Below are 27,481 nucleotides of genomic sequence, written 5' to 3'. Positions count from 1 at the left end.
TCAAGATCCTCAAATTTACCTCAGCACCTTTGAAAAAGCAGCTCAGTTGTGGGGGCTACCTGAAGATAAATACATGCAGTATTTATCAAACCTGATCAAAGGGGAATTGGCTGAGGTATACCAATGTTTCCCCTCAGACAGGCCCGTCACCTATGCTGAATTCAAAGAAGCAGTGTTTAAAAGATTCAGACTGGGGCCTGATCATTTTAGAAAGCTTTTCAGAAACTGCCAGATACAGACAGGGAGGTCTTTTGTGGAACTGGGAGCGAAGTTGATGGATATATTTGGAAAGTGGATGAGTAGTGCCAAAGCTCAGTCAGTGGAAGAGGTGAAAAGCCTCATGATACTGGATCAATTATACCATCAGTTACCACCAGAAATAAGGCTCCTGGTCAAAGACCGTTCCCCTACATTGGTGCAGGAGGCCGCAGAGATGGCGGATCACTTCGCCTCCAATAGAACTGGCTGGGTGGGGAAAACATCAAGAGATTTTAAACCCAGACCATATAGTGCTGGCAGAAGGGATGTGGTACCACAGCGAGTGAGTCCTCCATTAAAATCTGAAGGGCACAGGACACCCCAGAGTGGATCTGTGTACCCTAAAACAGAGGAGAAATTATGCTACAAATGTGGTAGACCAGGGCACCTACGTTTTCAATGTGAGGTTGCCAACCCCATTAGTAATCCTGCTCAGATAAGGGCAGTGAAAACAGAGCCCAAGGCTTTAGAAACAGCGAAAAAGGTTCAGTTCTGCCAGATAAACTGGACAGAAGTAACAGACCTTGATTCAAGTCTGAGAGAGAGGAAGTGAGTGTACAAGGGGCAAATTATTGGGCATTGCTTGATACTGGTGCCGCTCAGACATTACTGAGGCCAGATTTAATAAAATCTGAGGTAATATTACCTCAGGAAACTGTGACTATCCAAGGAGTGAGGGGTCAACCAGAAAGTTTGCCTGTGGCCCTGGTGGATATGACTTGGAGAGGCCGAGAGGGCCGATATAAAGTAGGCATTAATGCCCAGCAACAAGAACCAGTAATACTGGGAAGAGATGTAATGGGTGCCCAAGGAAAGATCTATGTAGTGACCAGACAGCAAATTGGCAGAGAAACAGAAGCCATATTAAGGGGGGCTGAAACAAACAGGGTGGAATCTGTTAACCAGCCTCAGGTCACCATAGCAACCACTAGCAGGCCTGCTGAAGAAGACAAACTGTATCAAGTGGTCTCTGGGGAAGAAGCAGATCAATTCAGGGAAGAGCTGCAAAAAGATATAAGTTTGAAGCAGATAAAGGAACAAGCTCTGACCCAACAGATTCCTTTCACTGACAAACTGAGGAATCAAGTTGTGTGTGAGAATGGGATTTTATATAGACTGTGGTTGTCTGCTGAGAGAAAGGATGAATGTGAACCAGTGAAGCAATTGATAGTACCTAGCAAATACAGAACCAGATTGCTAGAGGTAGCCCACGATGTCCCATGTGCAGGACATCTGGGAATAAAAAAGACCAAGAGGAGATTGGCTGCACATTATTATTGGCCAAATATCTCCAAGGATGTAAAACAACATTGTCTATCTTGTGGAATATGCCAAAAGGTGGGAAAGAGTGGAGTAAAGACTAAGGCACCCTTAAAGCCCCTTCCTATAATTGGACAACCCTTTTATAGAGTGGGAATAAATTTGGTGGGCCCTTTTTCCAAACCCACAAGGCATGGCAAGAAATATCTAGTGGTGGTGGTGGATTTTGCCACCAGGTACCCAGACGCAGAAGCACTGAGATCTGTAGAAGCCCCTGTAGTGGCAGAGGCTTTATTAAAAATCTTTATGAGGCTGGGTTTCCCTCATGAAGTGCTGACAGATCAAGGCAGTGTATTCATGGGAGAAGTGATGCAATGTATGTGGAAATGTTGTGGTCTAAAACATCTAAAGACCACTACTTACCATCCCGCCACTAATGGGCTAACTGAGAGATTCAATGGAGTTTTGAAGGGCATGATAAGAAGCTATGTTCAAGATCACCCACAAGACTGGGATGAACGTTTGGGATGCTTCTTATCTGCATACAGAGAAGTCCCTCAGGAGTCAACAGGCTTCTCACCCTTTGAACTAATGTTTACTAGAAACGTGAGGGGACCTTTGGAACTGCTAAAAAATTCATGGGAAGGAACTCTGGGAGAGTACAAAACTTCTGTAGTAGATTTTGTACTGGAGTTCCGCAATAAATTAACATCAATGATGGAAGTAGTGAAAGAGAATTTGAGTCATGCACAGGAGAAGCAAAGTTACTGGTATGACAGAACAGCCAGAGAACGTGTGTATGATGTGGGAGATATGGTTATGGCGTTCATACCCAGGAAACATGACAAATTACAGGCTAACTGGGAAGGACCATATACCATCAGAGAAAGGCTTGACACAGTGACGTATGTATTTACCACAGACCAATTAAACAAAAGCAAAGTGGTTCATGTAAATATGTTGAAGCCTTACCATACCAGGGATGCACAGGTGTTGCAAGTTACCTTATTCCCTGAGGGAAGTGGGCCTGAACTTCCAGATTTGGTACAGGAAAGCAAAGACAAAGGAGGGGTAGATCAAGTGGAATGGTCAGAGGAGGTGAAGGAGGAAGTAAAAGAGGGGATTCTGAGAGTTTTGAAAACCTATAGGAATCTCTTTAGCAACAAACCTGGCCGAACCAGTATAGTTATACATTCCATTGATACTGGAGATCATGCCCCAATCAGATCTGTTCCGTACCGTGTGAATGGGAAAGTTTTGAGTGAGATCAAAAAGGAGGTGGAAGATATGCTGGAATTTGGAGTGATCAGGGAATCCATCAGTCCCTGGGCCTCAAGTATTGTCCTGGTTCCGAAAAAAGATGGAACGACAAGGTTTTGCATTGATTATCGGCTAATCAATAAAATTACTGTCCCAGATGCGTATCCTATGCGTAGGGTAGACGCAATGTTAGAGTTGTTGGGGGCAGCAACCATTATCTCTACGTTAGATCTCTGTAAAGGATTTTGGCAAATGGAACTAGACGAGCAATCCAGAGCCAAAACTGCCTTCAGTACACCAGATGGGTTATATGAGTTTGTGACCTTACCCATGGGACTAAGGAACTCACCAAGTTCATTTCAGAGGCTAATCAATACTGTGTTGCGAGGCATGTCAGATTTTGCAGTGGCCTATATCGATGACGTGGCCATTTTTAGCAAGTCGGTGCCTGAGCATGTCCAACACCTGACAACAGTATTGGAGGCCTTAAGAAAAGCAGGCCTCACAATAAAAGCTAAGAAATGCCAGTTTGGACTAAAGAAAGTAATCTATTTAGGACATAAGGTGGGGAGTGGGAAAATCACCCCCTTATGGAGCAAGGTGGAGGCAATACAAGTGTGGCCGATCCCCTTAACCAAAAAACAAGTAAGGGCATTTCTGGGTGTGGCTGGATTTTATAGGAAGTTTGTGAGAAATTTTGGGGAAATAGCAACCCCCTTGCATGAATTAACAAAGAAAAAGTGTTCTGAGCGTGTGGTATGGACGGATGAATGTCAGAAGGCTTTTGATCTACTGAAGCAAGCCTTGTGCCAAGGACCCATATTAATAGCACCAGACTATGAGAAACCATTCATCGTGGCTACAGGTGCGTCGGACCTCGCGCTGGGAGTCGTCTTGCTACAGGAGAGAGAAGGCACCAGACATCCAGTGGCGTACCTGAGTCGCAAGCTGACGCCGAGGGAGAAAAACTATTCGTCGGTCCAGAAGGAGTGCCTAGCGGTCGTGTGGGGACTGAACAAGTTGCGCCCATACGTGTGGGGACAAAGATTCACAGTGACTACGGATCATCGGGCCTTGTTATGGTTGCAGACTATGAAAAACCATAACACTATGCTGCAGAGGTGGTCCTGGGCCCTACAGGACTATCAAGAGGACTTCCAGTTCATAAAAGGCAAGGACAATGTACTGGCCGATGGACTTTCCAGGCAAGAGGATGGGACTACAGTGACGTGACCAGACGGAGGGACAAAGAAAGACATTTTCCCCATAGAGACTTTTATTTGTTAACGCGACGTATAAATCCTGGAACAGGAATAATACTCTGCCATTGTTTAAGGGGGGGGAAATGTGATGTTCCTATATTAATGTATATATGGTAAGTGTTGCTGTTTTAGAAGATACATGGTAAGTGGAGTGAAAGAGGGGGAGTGAATGGGCAGTAGAATGCGAGATGATTGGCTGAGTGTTTAAAATGGCTGAATGTATAAAAGGAAGAGTGAGAGTGGAATCTGGGGGGGGAGAAGAGAAAGAGTGGATTGCTTGGTGGGGTTTGAGAGAGTTGTTTGCCAGGAGAGCATGAAGAAGGAGGGAGGTGGAGTTCGGATTAGTATTGAGTAAAACCATATGCTTATGTGCCTTAAGAAGAAATCTTGTTAATCTTGTTAGCTTTGTTATCTGTAATAAATACTTAATTTGGTTTACCAAAGGCCTGATCCTTGGCTGGGGTTTCACAGACCAGAAGGGAGGGTAAGGTAATGACCAAGGCTGAAGGGGAACTGTAACAAATGGTGGCAGCGGTGAAGAGAATAACAATACCAGTATTCAGAGTCTCTGGGAATACTAGTATTAGGACGTGACTGGTGGTTGCCTAGCAGGGGGATCTGTTGAGATCTGTGCTAGAGCGGATAGGTAAACCATAAGAGAGTGCGGTCCGGACTGGTGGAGTCCCTGGTGGTGCCTAGTGACAGGCAGTAGCCACGTGCAGGTAGGAACCTGACAGGGAGAGCCAGGGAAGGAGCGTCACAAGGACCCCCAGTTACTTATTTTTTATGATTTTATGACATCATTATGTATTTATGATAATATCAGAAGTCTGTTGGTTTTGATTGCATAATTGTATTGTTATTCCTGATGGGGAGAGTGCCCCAATCACAGTGATATATCATGCAGGGTACCCCAACATATATTTTGGGGTTCAGAGACATGTTAAGTTTGAAGATGCTGTAGTTGTCAACTTTTCTTCTTTTTTAGTGTTTTGAACTTTCAAGCAAATAAGGAACTGGGAACTAGGAACCAACTTCAGCGTCGTCAAGTAAACAGACATTGGAACAGGAGGCCACATATTTGGTGTTGGAGCGCTGGTAACATGACGCGCTCTTGCCACAGCTTCTCTGAAATCATCACTTCTTGCGTCGTTGGGCCTCTTGCTGCCATTCCCGCCCTAACGCGCAGGCGTATATTTGCTCCGTGCACTCTACGAGTTGCCTAGGCAATAGCAGCTTCCTCCTTCCGCTGATCTGTCACTGTATCTGCGGCTGATGCGAAAACACCGCTCACTTTCTTGTTTTTTCTCTCTCCCTACGGCGGGAGTACACCTAACTGAGGCGCCCACAGTTGGGTAGTTAAGAGTGATGTCCACTGCCCAGGTTCCGGTTTGACTTCTCTATACCCCCACCCCCGCTTAACATTGGATTAATGACATTGGACTACATTGCAGAGTTGTTGTAAAACACCCCTTAAACCACATCCGCCGTCTGCAGTACTGCCAGTAGACGGTGCAATCCTAGGCATGTCTACTCAGAAGTAAGCCCCACTGAGGTCAATAAGACTTACTCCCAGGAAAGTGTTACAGGGTGGCAGCGACTACTGTACGCAGGATTACCATAAGCCACTCTCAGCTTCAGCTCCCCGTCACCCCCTCCAAAAAACAACCCGTGCAATATTGGTCTAACAGTGATGGAGCTTATGATCATTCCAGCTTTTAAAATGTTTAAAAATTCAAAATACTTTTTTTTTCACAGAAAGAGCAACAATTCTTTCCGTCTTTTGCTTTTATTTTGTTTCCCTTTTTTTAGGAAAAGAAACACGGCTGTTAGAAGTCCTGGCTTTCTTCGTGGTTGTTCCCCTCCCCCATGGGAAAGGTCTCCTTTCCCCCCCGCTGGTCTGGTGTGGAGAGAGGGCAGAGTCAAAAGTAACCAGGAAGTCCCGTCTTCGGAGTGCGAAATGGAACTCCAACCCAACCCTCTGGAGGCGCTAAGGAGCTCCTCCCATTCCCTCAGGTTCTGGTAACGCACACTCCGGAAGTGGCTGGAACGAGTTCTGATTGACAGCGCTCGGGCGACACCAAAGAGCCGGACTCGTATCAGCTGTAAAAACTGGCGGGTGAGCTTTCCTAAAGGCTTACACGAGCGGATGCTTCCTTTAATATGAGCAAAAGCAGGTTATAGGGGACGCCGGGTGGCATTTCTAAGTAAAAATATATTGGTTAAAATGGGTCATGTGATGTTGCGGGCTAGGGAAGGGAAGGCGTGCTTAGTTGCCCACAGCCCTCTGTTTGAGCCAATCGTTTTCTTCCAAGTGTTGGGTTTTAAATTGGCGCGTGCCCGGAAGGAAATACCGCGTGAGAGTAGGAGAGAAGCCGGATTGGGTGAACGCTTGAGTACCGGTCTAACGTCCGGCGAAATATGTTGTCGGGTTGCTTGGAAGGTTTTCGTCGTCCGTGTTGATGCGGATAAGCTGAAGTATTCATTTGTCTTTGTCGGCTTGTAGTTGCGCAAACCATTTCCCATAGTTTAAAACACAGACTCAACTGAATTAGAAACGCCCGCGGTAGAATCAACCCGTAATCAACGCGGGCGGTTTCCAAAAGCTCCCCAAAACCATCGAATTTACTTTCACATTTGAATTATTTGTATAATTCAATCAATTAAAAGCCCTAGTGACTTCAGTGGGAGGAACATACAACGTACTTAATTTTCTACAGTGACATTTAATGAGACCCATAAAAAGCTTGACTCTGGTTCTTAGTGGCTAACATTAACAGCGTTGAACAGAATGTTAAAACATTACAACAAAAATGGGGCTCCTCTGCCCAGCTGGTTCAGAATTTAGACAGACAAGACATGCAAAATGGAGGGGGGAGACTCCTGAGATGGTGTAGTGATAGTTATGTATATCTGGCAAACAGTTGCAGTACTATATATTTTCCGAATAAAGCCTTCATAACGGTCTAAATCTATTTGAAACACACACACCCTTCAATTATTAGCCCTTGTGGGTAAATTAGAACGTGGTTCAAAATCAAACAGCAAAGGGGAGTTGCACAATTCTTTTCCAAAATGCCTTATTTTTACATTTTGACAATTAACGGGGGCGGGGAGCTGGGGAGTTGTAGTGACTGAACATTTGCAGTGAGCACAATATTTATGGCTCCATCTGTCAATATTAGTCTTGTAATATAAACTGTTCAGGATCAGCTCAGGTAGTTGTAACATAAGCAAACCTTGAGTTGTGAACCAAATCACAACTACAGTTGGAACAGTTTATTTGATTTTACAATTTGATATTATGACAAGAAGGTGTTTTCTCATTACTGGAGACAATGAGCCCATGCCTCACAGAGAAATTTTTCCCATCATGGTAAATCATGATAATGCTAAACTTCAAACCAGCCCCCCAACATCTGTAAGTAAGCATAAGCAGTGTTGAGAATAACACTGAAATACTACAAAGTAGCTACCAGATTATAATGCAAAGTTCAACTATACAAAAACATGATTATAAAATGTTTTTATAAATGAACTTGAAAATCTACATTTAAAAAAACTTGTGCAAAATGTTAGTCGTGAATTGTTAATTTTTCTTCTTAATAGGAAGCAGTGATAATAAACTATACAACATTCATTCATTTAGGAGGAAAACTACAGGACAGAAATATTATTTTCTTACAATGTGTGGCTTGACCTTTTCCCACAGCTCACAACAAATAATGGAAAGGAGAAAGAGAGGCAAGGCAGACCCTTATTCCAAAGACCTGCAGTCTGTCAAACATTATGTGGGAGCCATGGAAGAAGTAGATTATTAACAGACTGTTATAGAATTTGTTTATTAAACTATGTTCCAAATATGAAATAAAGGGTAAAGACATATTGTTAAGTCGAGACAGGAAGACGGGGGAAAACGTGGAAGCATGAAGGTGAGCAGCTAAGAGAAGATAGGAAGTAAAAAAAAAAGGTTTTGGACTGCAACCAAGTTCAGCTGCTACTGGGCAAAGTCCAGTGTTTGGCCTTGATAGATATGGGACTGCTGATACAGAGAGGTTGTAACAGAAGAATGCATGAAACAGGATGAGAAAGCTAAAACAGCTAGAAAAGAATTCTCTGTAGAGGACTTGCAAAGCTATGACTGCTGTCCCCTTTATTGGAGTTTGGTATATATTGCAGTAGAGTGCAGAAATGAGTAGTCTGGTAAAACTGGGTGTTGAAAGAATAAAGAAATTTAAGATTTATTACTACTGTGAAATAAGGCCATTCTGACTACAGGCAAATATGTGGCCATTGTAGAGCACGAGGCTAGCACTCAACATGCACTATCTGTGACTAGCTAAAAAAAGGAAGTCTGAGAAAAACAAGTTGTTACTAAAGGAGGAATCAGCAAGGGAAGAATGCCTTTCTGTCTATTCCTCCCCCCCCCCCCGGTTCAGGTAACTTGTTATAAGCATTGATGCTTTACTCCCAACACTCTTCAGCAGTGAACACATTTTATCCAGATGAATATGCTCTTGGACTCTTGCCCCAAACAATATTACATTTGCTTCCAAAGACATAAATGTATGGCTTATTTCTTTAGACCACTGCTGAGGCCATCTTCAATTCTTATCTCAGCATTTGTATGCAGAGTCATCATTTTTGAAAGAGATAGAAAAAACATATTTACTTAAAATAAGCCTCTTCTATGTTAACTGCCAGCTATCAAATGCTAGTCTGAACAGAAAGATGTGTCACAGCATCAGGATTTATTTATTACATTTATACCCTGCCTTTCTTTTCATGATAGAAACCCAAGGCGGCTTACATATGGTTTCCAGGCGGTCTCCCATCCAGGCACTGACCAGACCTGCTTAGCTTCAGCAGGGAACTGGCCTTATGTGCCTTCAGACCATAGCCTGCTGCTGAAGTATAGACCTTGGAGGGCTACAAGGAAGTTTGCAGCTGAGAGGTAGCCCCTGAAAAGGCCTCTGCACTTGATATTCAAACATGATGCATGGATAGTATTGAGACAATGTTCTCATCTGTAAAGAAGTCAGAGAGAGTGGTCCACATTGATTTGAAAGGAAGCCTCTCACCCAACAAGGGAAGGTTCTCTAACATATTCAATCCCAATTATTTTATTTAACTCAGATTACTTTATTTAAAGACCTTATTAATAGATATATAAGCACATCCCACGAGAACCTTATGGGCTTCACAAAACCAGCTTTCTGCACTCTACTAATATACTACTAATAAACAGTAATGTTTCTAAAGCAAATCCTTATCTGATTTATTATGTGATCTAAAGTCTAAATTTCTTACATCATGAGATTGTGGAGTGTCATTCCTGTAGAACCGAGATATCTTTGCCAAATTTATTGAGGCAATCATGGGATGGGAAAAGCGGTTTTTATGATCTGACAAGCTGAAATTTACAGAGAATCTTTATAGTACTCCAGTTCCAAATTTTAGAGCCACTACAATTTCAATTGGACGGAAAGGATGCATTTGCAGTATTTTGGTAATTGAAGACCTAGCTTATTAACTATCGTATTACTAAGTATGTGTTCTGGGAATAATGTATTTATCTGACTTGCTAAATGGAACAATATTTCAGGATGGCCTAGTCAAAATGTGTTTTTTATTAAATATCCAAGACAATGTACTCAGCTTATCTACTGTTTATGTACCCTGCTTTTCAGAGAAAAAATATATCCTCAAGTAACACATAGCTATTAAAATGCCATATCTAATCATGCAGTGTACATGATGCAGGACAAAGGCTCTGGCCTCAGTTTTTACACTTACAGATGAGAAACAAAAGGGAAGGGGTGAGAGAAAAGATAGAGAAAGGCAATCACTCTGATAGTGCCCAAACAAAATGCTAACCAGTTAATAGGCATTATATCGAGTTGGGGTAAGGCTGATCTTTCCTTGCTACTGTTTTTGTTGGGATGGAGGTGGTGCAGGTCCCCAGCAGCCCTTGGTTCTTCAGCTGGGGACAAGTATATTAGATGAGTATTTTGTGTCCGTTTTGGCAATGGAATTCAGAGAAAACATGACAGAATTTTGTGAAGGATGCAATTTGATGTTATGGAGACTCTCTGATCTAGAACTCTACATTGCCTGGGCTGCATTCAGACATCACAAACCAGTAAACCTTGGTATATCAGATCAAGAACGAGGCTTATGCCCATTTGCTGGTCCCTGCCCTTCCCTCTTCCATTTGTGTGCCTGGCTTCAGCACTGATGATTTGTTTTGTTAAACAAGTGTCCCGCATGCTAAAAAATGTACTGCCTTCAAGTCGATTCCGACTTATGGCGACCCTATGCATAGGGTTTTCATGAGGCTGAGAGGCAGTGACTGGCTCAAGGTCACCCAGTGAGCTTCATGGCTATGTGGGGATTCGAACCCTGGTCTCCCAGGTCATAGTCCAACACCTTAACCACTACACCGCATGCTATCCTCTGTTTAATACTCAACTCCAAATTTTCTGATTTATGAACTATGGTTTAAAATAAACATTAATACACAGAGGCAGTTGGACATCATTTGGCTTCTACTTGTGTCTAGAATATAATTTCCTCTATATCTTCCTCTAGTCTGGTATCCTTGCCCTATGCAAATTAAGTAAATATAGTTCTATAGGACACTGCTCTGTGAAATGCCCATTTATCCCTTAATACAATAATCCTTTACTGATGTGTGAACAGTTGTAGTGTAACTTCTTTCTTTGCTGCCCAGTAATAGAAATCCAAGGTTGCTGCAGCTGGCTACTTCCATACCATTTTGCTGCAAGTCCTGAGAAGGGCAACATTCAAAGAACTGTTTCGGCACCTGCCATGCTGCTAATGTTAACACTGGATGGTGCCTTTAGACAAAGAGCTGCCTTTCTAAACTGAGTATTAATAGATGATTTAGAAATAATTAGTGGGAAGACAACTATTTAATGTGGGTGCTTCCCTATATTTATTTCACCTCCAGGGCTAATGTAGGTTTGGGTCTGAGGTATGGCCATGTTGGGAGAATGAGGGGGCTTTGGATGCTGTGAATCCAAGGCTGCCCATACCACCATAGACATATCCACTGAACACCCTGTTCTACTGCATATTGAGGGCTCCTCCAAAGGCATAAGTGCTGTTTTTAATGCAGAGCAGCACTTATGCTGCTCAACCACCCTTTGCTCTGCTGGGCTGCAATACTATACACTCTGATTCAGCAGTAAGCCCTATTGAATTCAGCAGTTTGCTTTTGAGTTGACATGCATAAGATTGTGCTGTAAGTGCACTTTGTTTAATGCTGCCCCCTTCAGTTCAACTCATTTTGGCTATTGGAAAACCTTTACCAGTCTCTACCCTCTCCTCTCAGTAGATTGTTGTTTAGATTCTCTGGCTTTGGACTGCAGCAGTGATAAAAGATGTAGGAGTGTGTATTCATTTTCTTAAAAAAACAACAAATGAAAACATGAGAATGAGTCATTCATTCATAATTATAGTAAAAATGAATACTAATTGAAATGAATGAAAAACTGTTCATTTATTAGTTTTATTTGCTTTGCACTAGAGACAGGCATTGCTACACTGAAGAAATAGGCTAAAACTCTGTACAGTTCCTAGAAAGGTCACAGGAATGGGGGAAGCCAGAGTACAGTGAAATTGACAGAACAGAATGCTTTGTTTAGTTCTGACAGCAAGCTGTATCTGTGCACATCTTTGTGTATAAAATGGGGACCTTTTGTCTATGTCAGGTATGAGGAACCTCTGGCCGATCAGATGTTGTTGCCTTACAACTGCCATCAGTTCCAGCCAGCATTGGACAGAGATTATGGGAGTAGTGCAAGCAAATATGGAGGGCTATGATTCCACATCTGTGGGGTGTGTGTGTGTGTGTGCATGTACAATATCTGAAAATGTTATGCCTACAAGATCAAGAACACAAAAGTTACAATCTAGAGAAATGCAACTGGGTTTCCCATTGAAAATAATGGAAAGGTGATGGGATGCCTATAAAAGAAGGACCCTTTTTCCTACCTGTTTGAAAATTGGCAAGTTTGATGCTCAGGGGTAGTGGTAATAGAATGTCTGCAAGTGTCATGCTGTTTGGATGGAAAATGCTAAAGTTACAGGGGGAAAAATACCAACTGGGTCTTTCATTGACTTCAGTAGAGCAATTAATGAACAAATGGAAAGTGAAAGGAATGGAAAAAGTGAATAATTGTTTCTTGCACAGTCCTATAACAGTACATCAGCTACACAGGAGGAACATAGGAAGCTGCCTTATACTGAGTCAAACCATTTGCTTACCTAGCTCAGAACTGTCTACACTGATTGGCAGCAGCTTTCCAGGATTTCTGACAGGGGTCTCTCCAACGCTACCTGGAGATGCAGGAGTTGAACATGGGATCTTCTGTATGCAAAAGTTGTTCTACCACTGAGCTACAGTGCCGCTTCATGTCCAGTGATCTATACATTACAGTACACTAGCACTGTGCAAAATGCAATCCTGATGCACAGCATCCTCTTTACAATCTAAATTTAGAGGTAGTGAAGGGTATATCATGAAAAGATCTACCCTGTATCCAAATTGCTCATTAGAGAGGAACTTGCATTTGTTCCAAGAGCTTCACTTCTAGTTCTTGGAAAACTATGGGCATATCATGAGATTGCTGTGACAATCTGGGAATTGAGGAGCACTGGAATAAGGTTGTTTTTAGGATTTTATATACATCTGAAATGGACCTTGCTATTATTGATGTGCATACCTTCAAAAATGACTTCACACTGTTAGCTGCCTTGTGGGTTCCTTGACCTGTAAGGAAAGCTACAGTTGAAGTAAATGATGATCCTGTTTCCGATGCAATGCATCAAATGAACCATATAATGCTGCATTGTTTGGGGGGGGGTGAGGTTAACCAGTCTGTGAAGTAAAATTTAGGGTAGTCTTACAGGTATTGCCCAGTATTATAACCCCAGTAGTTGTAATGCTGTTTGTTTTCACAAACCAGGACTTCATCGTTTTGGAACGGCCTGCTGCTGAGAGGAGACTCTAACCTCTTGATTTCAAAGGGGTCGTGGTTTCTACTGGTGCCTCCTTGGCTAATGTAAGAAAGGTGTTTTGCCATAAACGGTTCCGAGGTATTTGGTGAGGTTGGAGAAAGGTCGGCCCAAGCAGGAAGCCCGTTGTCTGCCCTGTAAAGAAAATAGCAAGTTACAAAATGAAAGCATCAAAGAACCAACAGGATGCAGTCCCAGGAGTCTATTCTGGCATGTGGGTCCTTCTTGAAAGTTAGCACTGAGTGAAGAGTGACCTTAAAACTCACTTTATTCAAACAGACTAAGCTTAGGTTTAAAGTTCAAGGCATTTTGTTTTTTCACCTGTTTCCTACAGTTTTCAGAAACTTCTGAAGAATTAATGTGTAACTATATCTGGCCACCGAGCCAACAGTGAAATGGTGTGGTGTTTTTTTTTTTTTTTTTGCCAAGAGAAAATAGGATGCGATACTGTATTATGGTAAAACATTTCAGTGTTAACATCTCTGGAGACACCAGAATAACGCACGTAGGATCCATACGAATTGGAATGATTTGTCGAACTGTTTGTGAGTTGAATGTCACACTATCTGGTTGTAGGCCAAACCACAGACTTTTCTGAGACATTTTAATCTGCAGGTATAGAATGACTTGGCCAATATGGAGGCATCCATCTACCTATCTGTTCTCAGTATTCTATAACAGAATCCAGGATAATGTTAACTGGATAGACACAGGCAGGTTTAGTGTCTGCACCAATGGTGTCCCCGAGTAGGCACATTTACTGCTTTCACTCCTTTAACTTCTCTAGGAAAAGTAGAGTTGTATTTGGGGACAGATGAAGGCAAAATTTCCTTCAAACCCTCACAGTTGGTGGTCTGGCCTTACTGAGTGAGAACTCCTTGCAGGGGGCAGGGAAATGTATGTGTGCACACACACACAAACGTATATTCAATACAATCCTAGATGCAGAGTGTATAGAGTTGCACTGTGCTCCTGATGAGTCCTTGGCTTATGCTTCACCTTTACCAGTACATTGATATAAGCCAGTTTTCAGCATTTTATTGTATTGCAGGACCACAAAAATGAAACCCAAGGCAGAACTAGGCAATGAAGTGCTGTCTAATTGCTCAGTGGCTCTGATTAAGTGCTGTGGGACAGAACAGGCAAAATGTGAATGGAGAGAGAGAAGCTGCTTTTCAGGGAACACCAGGAGCTGCTACCAGTGGGGCCCCTGAGTGTACCCCTTTCTCCAGTGGATGTGAATGGTTGCCATGTGCACAGGACACAGATGTTAATCTGGGGAGTGCATATAGACATTCTGAGCCACATACACTGCATCATAAAGTTGGCCCTCTGCTAGTTGAAAAATAAAGCTTTCCAATTAGTGATTTTTCGACACAACCCAGTATATGTTTATTTAGAAGTAAATCCCACTATGTTCAGTAGTGCTTACTTGAGAAGAAGTGTTCATAGGAACACATACCCACTATTTCTGTAAATGTAAACCTTACAACAACCCTACAAGTTTTATTATCTTATTATTGTAGGGCAGTTGAGGAGAGGAAGGTGACTGTAGTAGCTTGCTTAAAGCTGCCTAGCAATTTGACAAGCAAGACTGAAGCAGGATCGTCATACTCGTGTGAAGACAATGCATTCTTAGATACTGTGCTGCACCGCCTCTCATTTTACATAGCTTTATAACCAGGCCCTCAAAAAAAATCAGCAATAACAAGTAATGATTGGACTAGTTGACTGAAATGCATGCACAATGTTAAAATGGAGCTGTAGATGGTGTGGCTGGGTGATCCTTGTTGTGTTTCTCAAGGGCATTTTCTCAAGTCGCACAATGTGTTTTTACATTCTGTCAGTTTTTGCTTCCCTCTTTTAAAATATAGTCCTAAGCAAATCAGCTGCACCAACAATTGGATAGGCTGTCAGTCATAGTTAAAAGAAATCGCTTGAAGAGATGACATACAGACTTCACTCATTTTCCCAGGATATTAAACTTTAATGACTGCAGTATGAATATTTCATGACAGTATCTTTTTGAATAGGTTGTTTTGTCCTGGAAGATATTGTACGTTATAAGGCCTGATTTCTCTCTAGGCAAAACTGGTGAAGTGGTGGAGCATCAACTTTTGATATTTGATTACAAGGAAAACCAAAATTTATTTCAGCCACTGAATATTCTAGTTATATGGCCTGGTGTTTGTGTTTTTTGACAGCTCATCATATAAAACCAAGAATTAAATACTATTCTTTATTTTTGCCACAAGGTGGCTAAATAACCTTTGAATGCTGATGAAAGGGTTGTTTTATGACTGTAAAACATGAAGGCCTCAGAGTCAGTCAGATTTATTTTACATTCAGTCTGTTACTTTAGAAAAGGATACAAAAGATGTAGGTAGGCATGTTGGTCCATTAGGAAAAGATCCAAAAAGCTACAGTAGATAATGCTTTGTTAGAACCACCTAGAATATCACAAAACAGTCCAAAAGTTTTCATATCCTCTAGAGAATGTTTCTCAAACTGGGCTAGGGACCACCAGTGGACCACAGAACACAGGCTACCCCCTGATCATGCAGTAGCTTTTGGGTTGGGCAGGTGCACCAGCAGCTCCAAAAGTAATAAGCAGCAGCTAGGAATAGAGAAGAAGGGGAGAAGAGAAGGAAGCTGTTCTGGGAGGAAGGAGGAGGAGGAAATGAAATAAACAGGTAGTCTAGGTATGAGCATAGGGTATAGGTTAAATGGAAAAGGAGAGAAGAAATGGGAGGAAATGAATAAAAATACTTTGAGAGTCATGTGAGGCAGAGGAAAAATCTGAAATGAAAAGCTTCCTCCACCTAGAGGCTCTGGAACAGCAGATTCTGCCTAAAATGGGGAGAATGAGTCACAATATCTCCTAAATAATGTCTGTGTATCACCTGAGAAAAACTGAATTATGGAACACCTTGTTACAGGAATTGCTGAATTATTTGACATGGGGATTTCCAAAGAGGGATTAGATATCAATAACATTATGTCAGTAATTCCCAGCTGATTATGCCAGTCTCTGCCTCCATTTTGTTACTGGCTCTGCCTCTGCATCTCTGCTTTGTGACTGGTGGGCCTCAGTAATTTTTATCCCTCTCAGGCGGACCCTGCGAGTGGAAAGTTTGAGAAGCTTGGGAGCTTTGGGATAGCAGTGAATGTTTGTTAAATTAGTTGCGGGCAGAGAAAATAATTGCATCTTTTAAAATGAGAACTGTGTTTTCACTTCTTCCACTACAAAGAACTTTAAGTTGCAATCTTTCATGTCCTTATATGTTTGAACCTGTTGTATTTTATGCACAGGCGTACTAAGAACTGAAACAACATACAGTAGTGATTGCCTCCAATATGTTAAAGGGACACTGGGAAGGTGGTCTAGGAGTGATATCAGAAGAGGGATGGTGTCAACTTTGGGAAAAACAACATATAAAATCAATTTTGACCACAGAATAAATTCTCTAAAATGGTTTGAATGCTGGTATGTAACTCCTTTGAGAATGGCTCACAGAAGAGGGGAATTAAAACTGCTGGAGAGGATGTGTCCAGACAGGATTTTTACCTTTGGGATTCTCCAAAAGGAGTGGCCTACTGGAATATGATCTTTAGGGGTAAAAAAAATCACTCAAGAAGAGCTGACATTATCCTGATCCTAAATATTTGGGATGGTGAGAATGGAAAGGCACTGCATGAGCCCTTGATATCTTTTATGTTTGTTGCAGCCTGGATGGAAGTGTAAAAAAACCCCCAAAACTGAAAACATATTAGTCTCATGGTTGTAAAAGCTATGGTGTACAAGGCAGACAAGCTGACTTTTAACATAAAGCTAGTAAAGTTTAAGGCAATGGCAATGGGCTACTATGCAATGTGGAACATGTTTGCTGTGTATTCTGATCCAATCTTGCCGTGTTAGCTGCTTTTCTTATATTTTTGGACAGTGATTAACACTTACCTATGAGAGACAGATAAATAAGAATAGAATCAAGACATAAAACAATACTTGCTAGCAATATATGAGACTAGAATCTTTAGGTGAACCTTATTTGAGGAGGGGGATTTAGTTTTTATGCTGCTATTGAACACATCTTTGTTTGATATTAACAAACAAAAAAGAATTGGAGCCACAAACACTGGCCTTGATTTAAACTTCAGTTTCCTCATTGGCTTGTTCTTTCGATAAAATAGCATGCCAGTAACTTGGAGCCACTAACAGAGGCCATATGCTTTAAGAGCTAAGCAGGGTCTTGGAGACCTTGTGCCTCTCAGAATCAGTTGTAACAAAATGCCCAGACTCTCACTTCTCCCATGTGAGCAGGAGCTCGTTGATTTCAGTTGTTAGAACTCTTTCCCCAGAAACTTATTCCCCACCAGCAAAACAAAGTGTAACTTCATATGCACAGTACAGAAATTTCTTAATGTAAATGAAGCTTATCTTTTGTGTACAGATGCTGTACTTGCTGTGGAGATTCAAATGTGCGCTTTCATTTTCCCTTTTTATATTTTAACTTATTAACTGTGACAAGTAACCTCTTGATTGTGAACAATTTAATTCACAATTCACTTTTTCTAATTCAAAGTGAACATGAGTGCCCTAATCCCCTAATGGGAATTAATTGCATGTTTCAGTGCTTAACTCTGATCCTCTCTCAATCCCACTGGGACAAGTTTCTTCCTGAAGGGCCTGTGTTTGTTATTCGAAACACAATCTGAAAGGTAATGAATTTTTTTCTTCCAAAAGGGAATCGGAGCAACCAAATAATAATGTTCTTTCCTTTGTGGGAGAACAAGCTGTAGCCTCTTAACCCGTTTGATGTCATGAAGGGTGAACATGCAAAGCTAAATGTTGATGAAATATCAGAGCAAATAGGGGTGGCTTTTTGGAAAGACAGCACCATGCTTTTGAGGAGAGAGTCTTGTGTATTTGGGGAAAACAGTATTCAGCTCTACAGCAGCGAGGTGTATAAAGAAACCCAAGTCTTAGTGGTCACAAGAAGATGGCTGTTCTTAAAGTGACAGTCCTTTTTGACCAGTACGATTTTTTCCTCTGGGAATTTTTCAATAGTGCTTTTTGAGCGTGCACACAGAACTGTCAATCTCCTTACTGTACAAGCTGAGCCTGAGAGATAGGCCACTCTGTTTTACTGTATTTTATTTTTATCTTCCTTGTCCTCCAAGAAACTCAAGGCTGCATATATGGTTCTCTTCTCCTCTTTGTATCCTCACAACAATCCTGTGACGTGGCTTATTTTATTTTATTTATTTAACAACATTGATATACCACTTAATCATTTGCATTGCTAAGCAGTTTAGAACATAAGAGGGATGATCAAAGCCAGGACATGAGTGCAATGGCCTTCTCCCACTCCTAGCAACTGGTATTCAGAGCATATTGCCTGTCCCTGATCCTGGAGGCAGCATAGAGCAGTCACGATTAGTAGCCATCAATAGGATTATCTTCCATTAATTTGTCTAATTCCTTTTAAAGACATCTAAGTTGGTCACCATATCTTGTGGCAGGGAATGTAACTGTGTGCTATATGTAGCACTACCATTTGCTTGTCTTGAATCTCCCATTGCTTAGCTTCATTGGATAATCTTGGGTTTTAATATTATGAGAAAGGGAGAAAAACCTCTCTGCTTTCTCTATACCATGCATAATTGTATAAGCCTCTATCATGTCCCCATGTAGTCACTTTCTTTCCTTAATTGAAAAGCCCCAAACCTTGAAACCTTTCTTCATAAAGGAGTTGCTCAGTACCGCCCTGATCATTTTAATTGCTCCTTTGTGCATGAGGACCAGCTCCACAGTATCCTTTTTGATATACAACAACCAGAACTGTCTCCATGTGGTCACACTATATAGATTTATATAAAGGTACAGTATTATATTGACCATTTTATCTGCCGTACTTTTTACAGCTGCCACACTTTAGGTCAGCATTTTCATTGAGCTACCCACTGTGACAACATCTCTTTCCTGGTCAATCACTGCCAGCTCAGACCCCATCTGTGTATATACAGTCAGGATTTATTTTTTTTTGCCTCAACATATATCACTTTACACATACCTTAGACACCATTTGCTGTGTGGCCCATTTTCCCGATCTGGCGAGACACTTTTAGAATTCCTCCACATCCTAAAAAAATGTATAATCCACAAACTTGGCCTTCTCATTTCTCACTCCTAATTCCAAATAATTTATGAACAAGTTAGAAAGCTTTGGTCTCAATACAGATCCTAGGGAGACTCCCAGTTTTTCTTCCCGCCACTGTGAGAATTGTCTATTTATTCCAGCTGTCTACTTTCTGTCCTTTAACTAGTTATCAATATATCAGTGGACCATACTGTGACTGCTTTTTGAAAGTCCTGGTATACAATGTCTGCTGGCTCACCCGTCCTCATGCTTGTAGACAGTAGCAGCTGGTGGGGCTACATGGGTGGGATCCAATGTGATGCTGCTGTCATGTGCCATCCCACACCACACTGATCTCACCGTGCCTCACTCCTCCTCCTCTCAGTAAGTGGCAACACCCCTTGGTGTTGGGAAGCCAGGAGATCAACATAGCCCCCCTCGCACTGCCCAACTGACGGCTATGGCTTGTAGACACTCTCCAAGAACGCCTAAAAAGGTGAGGAAAGCAGGACCTACTTTTGCAGAAGCCATGTTGAGGCTTCAGTCTCATGGTGCTTCCAGACAGGTGGCTCCTTGTGCTTCCCAATCACTGGCCTTCAGTTTATAAGGTACAGGTGGAATTGCAAATGGTTTTCCACACTATTGGGAGTATTGCACATTGTCTGTTTGCACCTCCTTTTGTATTCTGTCCACACCAGTGGGTGTGATGTAGCTGGTGTGGGTGAGGCCACTTGCAGCTCAGCACACATTCACTATAACTCTTGTGGCAGCGACCAGTTTATGAGCCTTGTTTTAAAACAAAGCTTTTTAATTACTGCCAAAATACTCCTCCATTTTCATTTAAAAAAATGAAAAAGAGGTGTGTTATAACACCATACTGCTGTAGTGTTAGTGTTACAATATTATAGCAGCATGATGTTATGCTATATCCCTTTTCATTTAAAAAAATTATAGACTGAAAAGCATTTTAGTGATTGATAATCAACAGATTGAAAAAAACAGTCAAAAAATGACACATCACAAATGTTATAACATGCTGATCTGTGATAGGTTCACTTTCTCCATGTGTCATAGCCCATGCCCTGTAAAAAGTGAGGGAATAATGCATGGCACTTCCACACTAAACATCTAATGTGAAAGCACTCTGTGTCCAATCCTGCAACTGTTAAATCATTCTGGTTCCCACTTTTAATATTCTTGGAAAGTAAACCTCTTTGCTGCAAGAGTGAAATGTGCCTCCACTTTTAACTCAAAAAAATATATGCACTTCATCTACCCTAAACAAATGAAATTAAAATAAAATAAACTAGTGGGGTGTATGTATTTTAATTTTTTCCTATTCCTTTAATACCATATAATAGCCTTCTGTCTAAAGTCAGGGCCAGGTGTCCTGCCAACCTTCTGAAGGTTTTCTGCATCTGGTAATTAGAGATCCAACTGCTGCATGGGGGGGGGGGAGGAAGACTGTCTCTCCTAGCAGTTCATGAACGATAGCAAAATTTGGGAAAGCATACGATGTTCTGGGTTTGGTTAAGACAGAAAGATCATGAAGGGAGGGAGGAAGGTGCACCTGGGAGGCCGAATACTTTGAACAGTAGCCAAGGAATAAAATGTAAACCTTTTCATTACTTTACTAAATTGGAGCCTCTTTCGACATACTCTGGGAAAGCTGTTCCCAAAATAGATCAAAATTGTCAGCTAGGTATACTGCAAAATACTAGCGCCACACTTATGTCAAAAAGCTAGGGTCACAATCTGTGACAAACACCTGATAAGAAACGTCAAACATTTTGGAAATGGTGTAATGGGATGACGTCTAGGCCTTTGGCAGGATATAAGCAATGCCCATTGTGTAAAGGTTGCAGATTTGACTTTCAAGGAAGCTGAAATTCAATCTCTGTTTTAAAAGTGTGTTAAAGACTGGGGTCTTTTCTCTGACCAAGAGACCAGAGAGAGTGGAATGCCCTTGGAATGAGGCATCTTGCAGCCTCTGGCATCAGCTCTCAGCTTTGTTTTTGATTTGGGCAAAGAGTGGGATAAAAATGCTTTAAGTGTTTCAAGTCATTATCTGATCAACTACATACAGTTTTTTCATACAGGGGGATTGAATTAATTGTGTGTTTTAAAACTAATCATCCATGAACTTAAACTACTTGAAATCGAACTTTTAAAAAATGGATTGCTTCCATGGTTCATTTAATACTCAGTTGGCAGGGGCAGGTACATAATCTGAAAGTCTATCATAACTTTTAGTAATGAGTGAGTCAATTGGAATCTTCATGAAAATTCCTGTAATCACATACTAAACCCAACTGGAGGAAAAATGCTGTGTATGTACAGCCTGGTTCTGAGATCATGTCTGCTGAAAACACTGGGATCTTGAAAATGGCTGCTTAGATTAGACAGCTCGGCTCATGCTAAATACTGTGCCACATACACTATAGTATGGAAGAACTGGACAGTGCAAACCAGCCTCTTGGTAACTGGAGTGGTATCTGATACTCACTACATAGCAATAACCAACCATTTCTTTTTTCCACTGTAGTCCTAATTTTCTGTCTTTAGACACCTGCATTGTAGATTTTAACAGGAGAGTTAAGATCCAGCTTGTATTTCTTGCCTGGTTTTTAAGCAACTGTATTTGCTAACTTTGCTGCTGCAAGAACAAGTTTTTAAAGAACAATGTTTATGCAAAGTGCAATAATTTATTAAGGCTCATTTTTGCTTCTTTCAGTTCCTTCAGTTGGAAGAATGGCTCGTGTCTTTGTCTATGGAACCCTTAAGAAAGGCCAGCCAAACTACCCGTACATGATAAATTGTATGCATGGGGCAGTCAGATTTCAGGGCAGGGGACTCACAGTGGAGAAATACCCCCTGGTGATTGCTGGGAAATACAACATTCCTTATTTGCTGAATATCCCAGGAATGGGACACCGTGTCACTGGTGAGATTTATGCTGTTGATGACCAGATGTTGCAATTCCTTGATGAGTTTGAAAATTGCCCAGACATGTATCAGCGTACTCCAATGAGAATTGAAGTAGTTCAGTGGAAAGGTAAAAGTAGTCCACCTGAAGTGACACCAGCTGTAAACAGCATCCTGGAATGTTATGTGTATAGCACCACTACTTATCAGCCCGAGTGGATAAATCTCCCTTACTATGACAACTACGATTCCTTTGGGAAACACAGGCTTCCATATGTACTACGGGAAAGCAGAGATTAACACTGGAAAATAAAAGCCTACTTCAAGATACTATGTCCATACTTATGAAGAAGCTGAATAAAATCTGTAGCATTTTATACTGAAAGGAAGCAATAACACTTCTGACCAGAATATAGTAGATTTAAAACCAATATTTTATAGTGCAATCAGGTTTGCAAACTTGCCTAGTCAGCATGCAAGATCAATGGATAACATGCCTTTAATTCTAATGCTGTAGTTCTCAGTTCAAAACTTCATCAAGAGGAAAAACACTGTTTTGCAAAGTTAAGATGAAATATTGCACTGTTTTTTTAGCAGTGTACTGGGGGAGAAAAAACTTCTGACTACAAAGTTTTTGAATTACTGTACAACCTTTTTATAAGCATGAAAATGGCTCTAGTAAGGCATCCATTAATCAAGAAATGGGAGACAAATGAGTTCACTGAAGAAATTCTTTTTGCTGATGCCCTCAAACTCCAGTCCACTGGATTTCAGTTGTTCTAAGTGGGTAGCATGGAGCAAAAACGATCACAGCGTCAGGCTCTCATGGTATGTGGCATTGTTTTGGAGTGGCAAGCTGAGCATTGCTCTAGAACACCAAATTAAAAAATAAGAGCAGCCCTGCTGGATCAGATAAAAGGCCTATCTAGGCCAGCATGCTGTTTTTCACAGTGGTCAGCCAAATGCTTACAAGAAGCCCACAAGCAGATCATGAAGGCAATGGATCTCTCCTTCTGTTCCAGCAAGTGGTATTAAGACGCCTGGTACCTCTGATCCTGGAGAGAGTGTATATCACTATCATGATTAGGAGCCATTTCCCAACATAAAACCAATGTCACCTTACAATAATTGATTTTGAGTTTCAGTGTCCCAAAATAAAATATCATACAGGATGAAATTACAATGTACCATTTGTAAATCAGTAATATGAGAGCATTGGTCAGGGGTCTGATTACTTTTGCAAGGCACTGTATATAGCAAGTAAAAATGGATGCTTTTGTCATTTTTCTTTTCAAAAAGGCACCTAAACATAATATCTTACACACTGACTAATATACAATTTGTGAGTTTTTGAGTTGCACAGAGTAAATCCTTACTCAGGCTGCAATCCTAACCCTACTTACCAGGTAGTAAGCCCAACTCAATTCAATTGGACTTAATTCTGAGTAGCCATGGTTAGGACTGTGCTGTTAGACTGGATGTTCAAGTAAGAAAATAGCTATTTCTGGACCTGGGCATGTTGTGCAACTTCGTATCCATCTTTGTATGTAGACTGTTCAGTCTTAAAAAGGATAAAATGTATACTCACAGATTCATTGGGTTAAGGCTACATTATGTGCCACAACTTTTAATAGTTCACATCAAGGCTCCTTAAAGAATCTGCTGAAGTTGAAATTATTATAACGAGTTAGTAGCATTTCTATCTTGAGTACTCTTCAGAAATTGTATGATCATTGGAAGGCAGAATCCAAGGGATAACCACCCCCTAAAACATTAATTTTGAAAACATACTATATACTAAGGATTTATATTTATTTTGTTATTTTTAGTTGTTTTGTTTTAACATTTTATTGTAATATGCTTTCGGAAGGGGCTTGCCCTAAAAGTTGAGGTAGAAATAGATCAAATAAATAAATATTAAATCAATAAGCCATATAGGGCTTGATACCCAGTGCTTTAGGCCAGATCAATAGATGCAGCACATTGAAGTGGTAGAGTCTTGAGGGGATGGAATGGACTTTACCATTTCAGACTTCATGTAAGGATACAATTTTTTAAAGCTCTGATACAAAAAAACCACACACACAACCACAGCTGCAAATAGAAAACTCCCTGCTGTGCTAATATTCCTTGCAGGGAATTTTTACATAGGGGAGGATCCACAAACATCATCTCTTGCTTGCAGGTTGCACTGGTACATCCAGTGTTTAATTAAAGTGCCCAAGTTATGAAGGTTTAAATGACATATTCAGTTTATATGTCAAAGTGTTTTTATTAATTTATTTGATATCAGGAGAACTGCAGAAAAGAGTTACAAATCTCATATGTACAGGTATTTATAAAAGGAGTGAAATATGAGACTAGAGGCAATTTTAATTTAAGAATTGGCAGGGTCAGCCATATGGGCCCTTGGCTCTTGCTCAAGATTGATTGTAAAAAAAAAAAGGTGTCTCAGCAACACTTGAGTATACATAATTCTCTTGCTACCTTAATGTTCATTTGAATGTGTGGAGGAACATAAAGAGATGCTAGTCCAATTGTGGCAAGGTATGAAAGTAATGGTTTCATTCTAGTTCCACCAGCTCATCTCCTTCCCCAACAGTTTCACCAGCTTTGCAGTGCACAGCTTTCACCTGCAGCACAAAGGAAGAAATAATCAAACATTGTGAAAACAAAGCCAAGCAACATTTTTTTAATTGCAATTGGCTGGGTAAAGAAAGTAATTGATCTCCTACTGGGAGAAAGGGCAGGATATAAATCTAATAAAGAATAATAAATAAGAAGTGGTGGATTTCTGTTTAAAAGGCCCTAGAAACACATGAAATAACTGAAATCTAAAATGCATCTTTTGGAACACAATCAGACACATTGCCCAAGTTTTTAACTGCTTCCACTCCTATCCAAAACACTAAATAAAGGTTTGTCTCAATGTATGTGTGTTTTAACAGCTGTATATCCCATACCTTTAAGCAGCTACATATAAAGCAGGTAGTATTTGTTTTAAAAAAGATGATTTTGGTAAATATCAAATAGTTTTTGCATCCGTAGCCCCAAGAGTAATGGTGTGCTTGAAGCCGGTTTTGACATTGCTTGTCCTTGCTGCAATTGCTTTGCATTTTTACTATAAATCATCCCTACTGCCAAAAGCCATAACTAAAATCACAAAATCACAAACAGAAAGGTAGAGGCTTATAGCCCAATTCTCTTTAAATGGCTAACACAGTGCTTATATAAGACAAGACTTTTGGTCCATGTAGAGATGTCTGTACAATACCTACGTATATCTGAGTGGCTACATGGAACACAAGAGGATTGTGTCTCCCTCCTCCAGAGGGGAGGCAGTTATAACATTTGTGTAACTGTTTTTGAAGGAATGAGTTCTAACATTCAAATTCAAATACACTACATAGCAACCCAGGCCATTTCTAGATAAATAGCCTACCATGAACTGTTTTGTATCACATATATTTTCACAAGTTCCTGAAAACATGAACTACTACTAGCACAGATTAATCTCACTGATATGAAGAACAGGTTGCTTAACTGTAACTGTAGTTCTTCCAGTTTGCCATCTATGCAGACACACACGTGAGACCAACATACAAATATGCATCAGTATCACTTTGAGCATTAAATGTCTTTGCAGAATGACAACTGTGAGGAACAGCGAAGGCATACTGCCAAGCCCCATGAGTTGGAAGATCAAGTTCTGAAGTGGGGAGCCTCCTGTACTCATGGAGGCTCCCCACATCATTTAGAACCCTGATTACATGTAGACATTATTGAATGTCTGCATAGGGCACAGATTACAGAGAATCTGTGGTGAGAATATCCTTTTCTGAAAAAGCAAAGATCATATTTGTAAATATTTTGCAGTATCATAACTACAACCTAAAGAGCCTTGTGACTACCTCTGCATATACACTGGGTCAAAGCACTTTCAAAAACTTGGCACAGGGAGGGGCAGATAACTGCTATTCATTGTTTTTTTTATTTTTCCCTGCCAAAGAGAGCCACTGTTTGAGTGTAAAGTTTTTGCCATATGCTCTGTATTGTAGTCCATAAGTCCAATTGTGTATGACCAATTTTGGGAGTTTGAATTCTGATGTCTAAGGCCACAATCCAGCACAATCACACTTTACTCAAAGTGTATCTAACTGTACTGGATTATAGCCTAGGCCCAAATTTGAAGCTAAGAGTTGCAGGCAAGACAATCGTTTTGAACATTGGATAAATATTTATGAATTCAAAGCTTGTGTGTCACCACTCTGTTTCAGAATAGTATAATGAGGTTCAAGACTGATGCCGATGTTAAATATTTATGAAGACTAATTACATCTTTTTTAAAAAAATGAAGGTTGTATTCAATTGACAAGTGCCATAAGATTTCCCGCAGTATAACTAGAGGTACCTTGCCAGTTTTAGCAGCAACCAAACTGTTCTGCATCTTCATAGCTTCAATCACACAGACCTCCTGACCTTCTACAACCTGGTAAAAGCAAAAAAAAAAAAAATGCAATAAATTATTATAATCTTGCTTAAAATTAAATAAAAAATCCCATTAAGGGAATTTAAATCTCATAATAGCTAAAGTCAATAGGAAAATTAACAGGAAAAAAGCCTTTTCTTTTTTAAAAAAATGACAACTCATAACTTGTGTAGATCCTTTCTGTTCTCACCTCCAGGCATTCTAATGCTAAGAAGCACCGTATCAAAGTATGATGTATTCTGCTTTGATAGCAGCATGAGTTCAGATCCTACAGATAATTCAGTTCTTGAAGAGGCTTTAACCAACAACCAATTCCCACTATATGAAGAATAGGGATTCTGATTATGATCAAGGCTGTGTGTGCAGTACACATTTACGTTCAAGCAGATTAAAAACTATGGATATTTGGGGGCTGGCTATAGAATTCACCATCCCGAGAATCACAGACTCATAGAATAGTAGAATCGGAAGGGATCTATAAGGCCATCGAATCCAACCCCCTGCTCAATGCAGGAATTCAAGTGGCTGTCTAGTTGCTTCTTGAATGCCTCCAGTGATTTAGTATTTGTGATTGGATTACCAATTATCATGGGTTGGGGGCTTTAGTGTCCTGCACAGCTCCTTGTCTCCCTCAGTCATTGCAGAAGCAGAATTATCCAGACCAGATGCAAGTCTTATTGGAGCCAAAATACCACCAATCAGTCTTGTATTTATTCAGAGTGGTACTCCTGTTTCTGCCTGGTTTAACTCTGCTACCAAATGTACACAAGCTCAAGGAATTAAGTGATACAATGCGCATCTCCATGGATTAAAAAAAAATCCTCAAGAAGTGGATAGTGTGAGAT

The 27,481-nt window shown here is 40.7% G+C and overlaps 2 protein-coding genes across 5 annotated transcripts in view; one reads left to right on the top strand and one right to left on the bottom strand.

Moving 5' to 3' along the window:
* Nucleotides 1–5,955: 5,955 nt before the first annotated feature.
* Nucleotides 5,956–26,655, top strand: GGACT (gamma-glutamylamine cyclotransferase). 2 transcript variants are annotated; one of them, XM_061626593.1, is made up of 2 exons: nucleotides 5,956–6,159; nucleotides 21,957–26,655. In XM_061626593.1, exon 2 carries the CDS (start codon nucleotides 21,974–21,976, stop codon nucleotides 22,445–22,447), a length of 474 nt encoding a protein of 157 aa, XP_061482577.1. In that variant the 5' UTR covers nucleotides 5,956–6,159; nucleotides 21,957–21,973; the 3' UTR covers nucleotides 22,448–26,655. The 2 variants fall into 2 exon arrangements, with proteins under 2 accessions (XP_061482577.1, XP_061482578.1); XM_061626594.1 differs by lacking the exon at nucleotides 5,956–6,159 and adding an exon at nucleotides 17,646–17,801.
* PCCA (propionyl-CoA carboxylase subunit alpha) overlaps nucleotides 23,743–27,481 on the bottom strand; it is a 437,395-nt gene continuing 433,656 nt past the window's right edge. For all 3 annotated transcript variants that reach the window (XM_061626591.1, XM_061626592.1, XM_061626590.1), the window contains 2 exons: nucleotides 26,559–26,636; nucleotides 23,743–24,780 (listed from right to left, as the gene is read on the bottom strand). In XM_061626591.1, the coding sequence (XP_061482575.1) occupies nucleotides 26,605–26,636 (32 nt within the window). In that variant the 3' untranslated portion in view covers nucleotides 23,743–24,780; nucleotides 26,559–26,604. The remainder of the gene's footprint in view (nucleotides 24,781–26,558; nucleotides 26,637–27,481) is intronic.

The sequence above is a fragment of the Rhineura floridana genome, chromosome 5, assembly GCF_030035675.1.
Source record: "Rhineura floridana isolate rRhiFlo1 chromosome 5, rRhiFlo1.hap2, whole genome shotgun sequence".
Lineage (NCBI taxonomy): Eukaryota > Metazoa > Chordata > Lepidosauria > Squamata > Rhineuridae > Rhineura > Rhineura floridana.
Note: the sequence above shows the minus strand (reverse complement) of the source record. Positions and strands in the feature narration are given on the sequence as shown.

What these genes read in the sequence shown, in the direction of transcription:
- GGACT (XM_061626593.1), top strand. Translation starts at nt 21,974, where the DNA reads ATGGCTCGTGTCTTTGTCTATGGAACCCTTAAGAAAGGCCAGCCAAAC.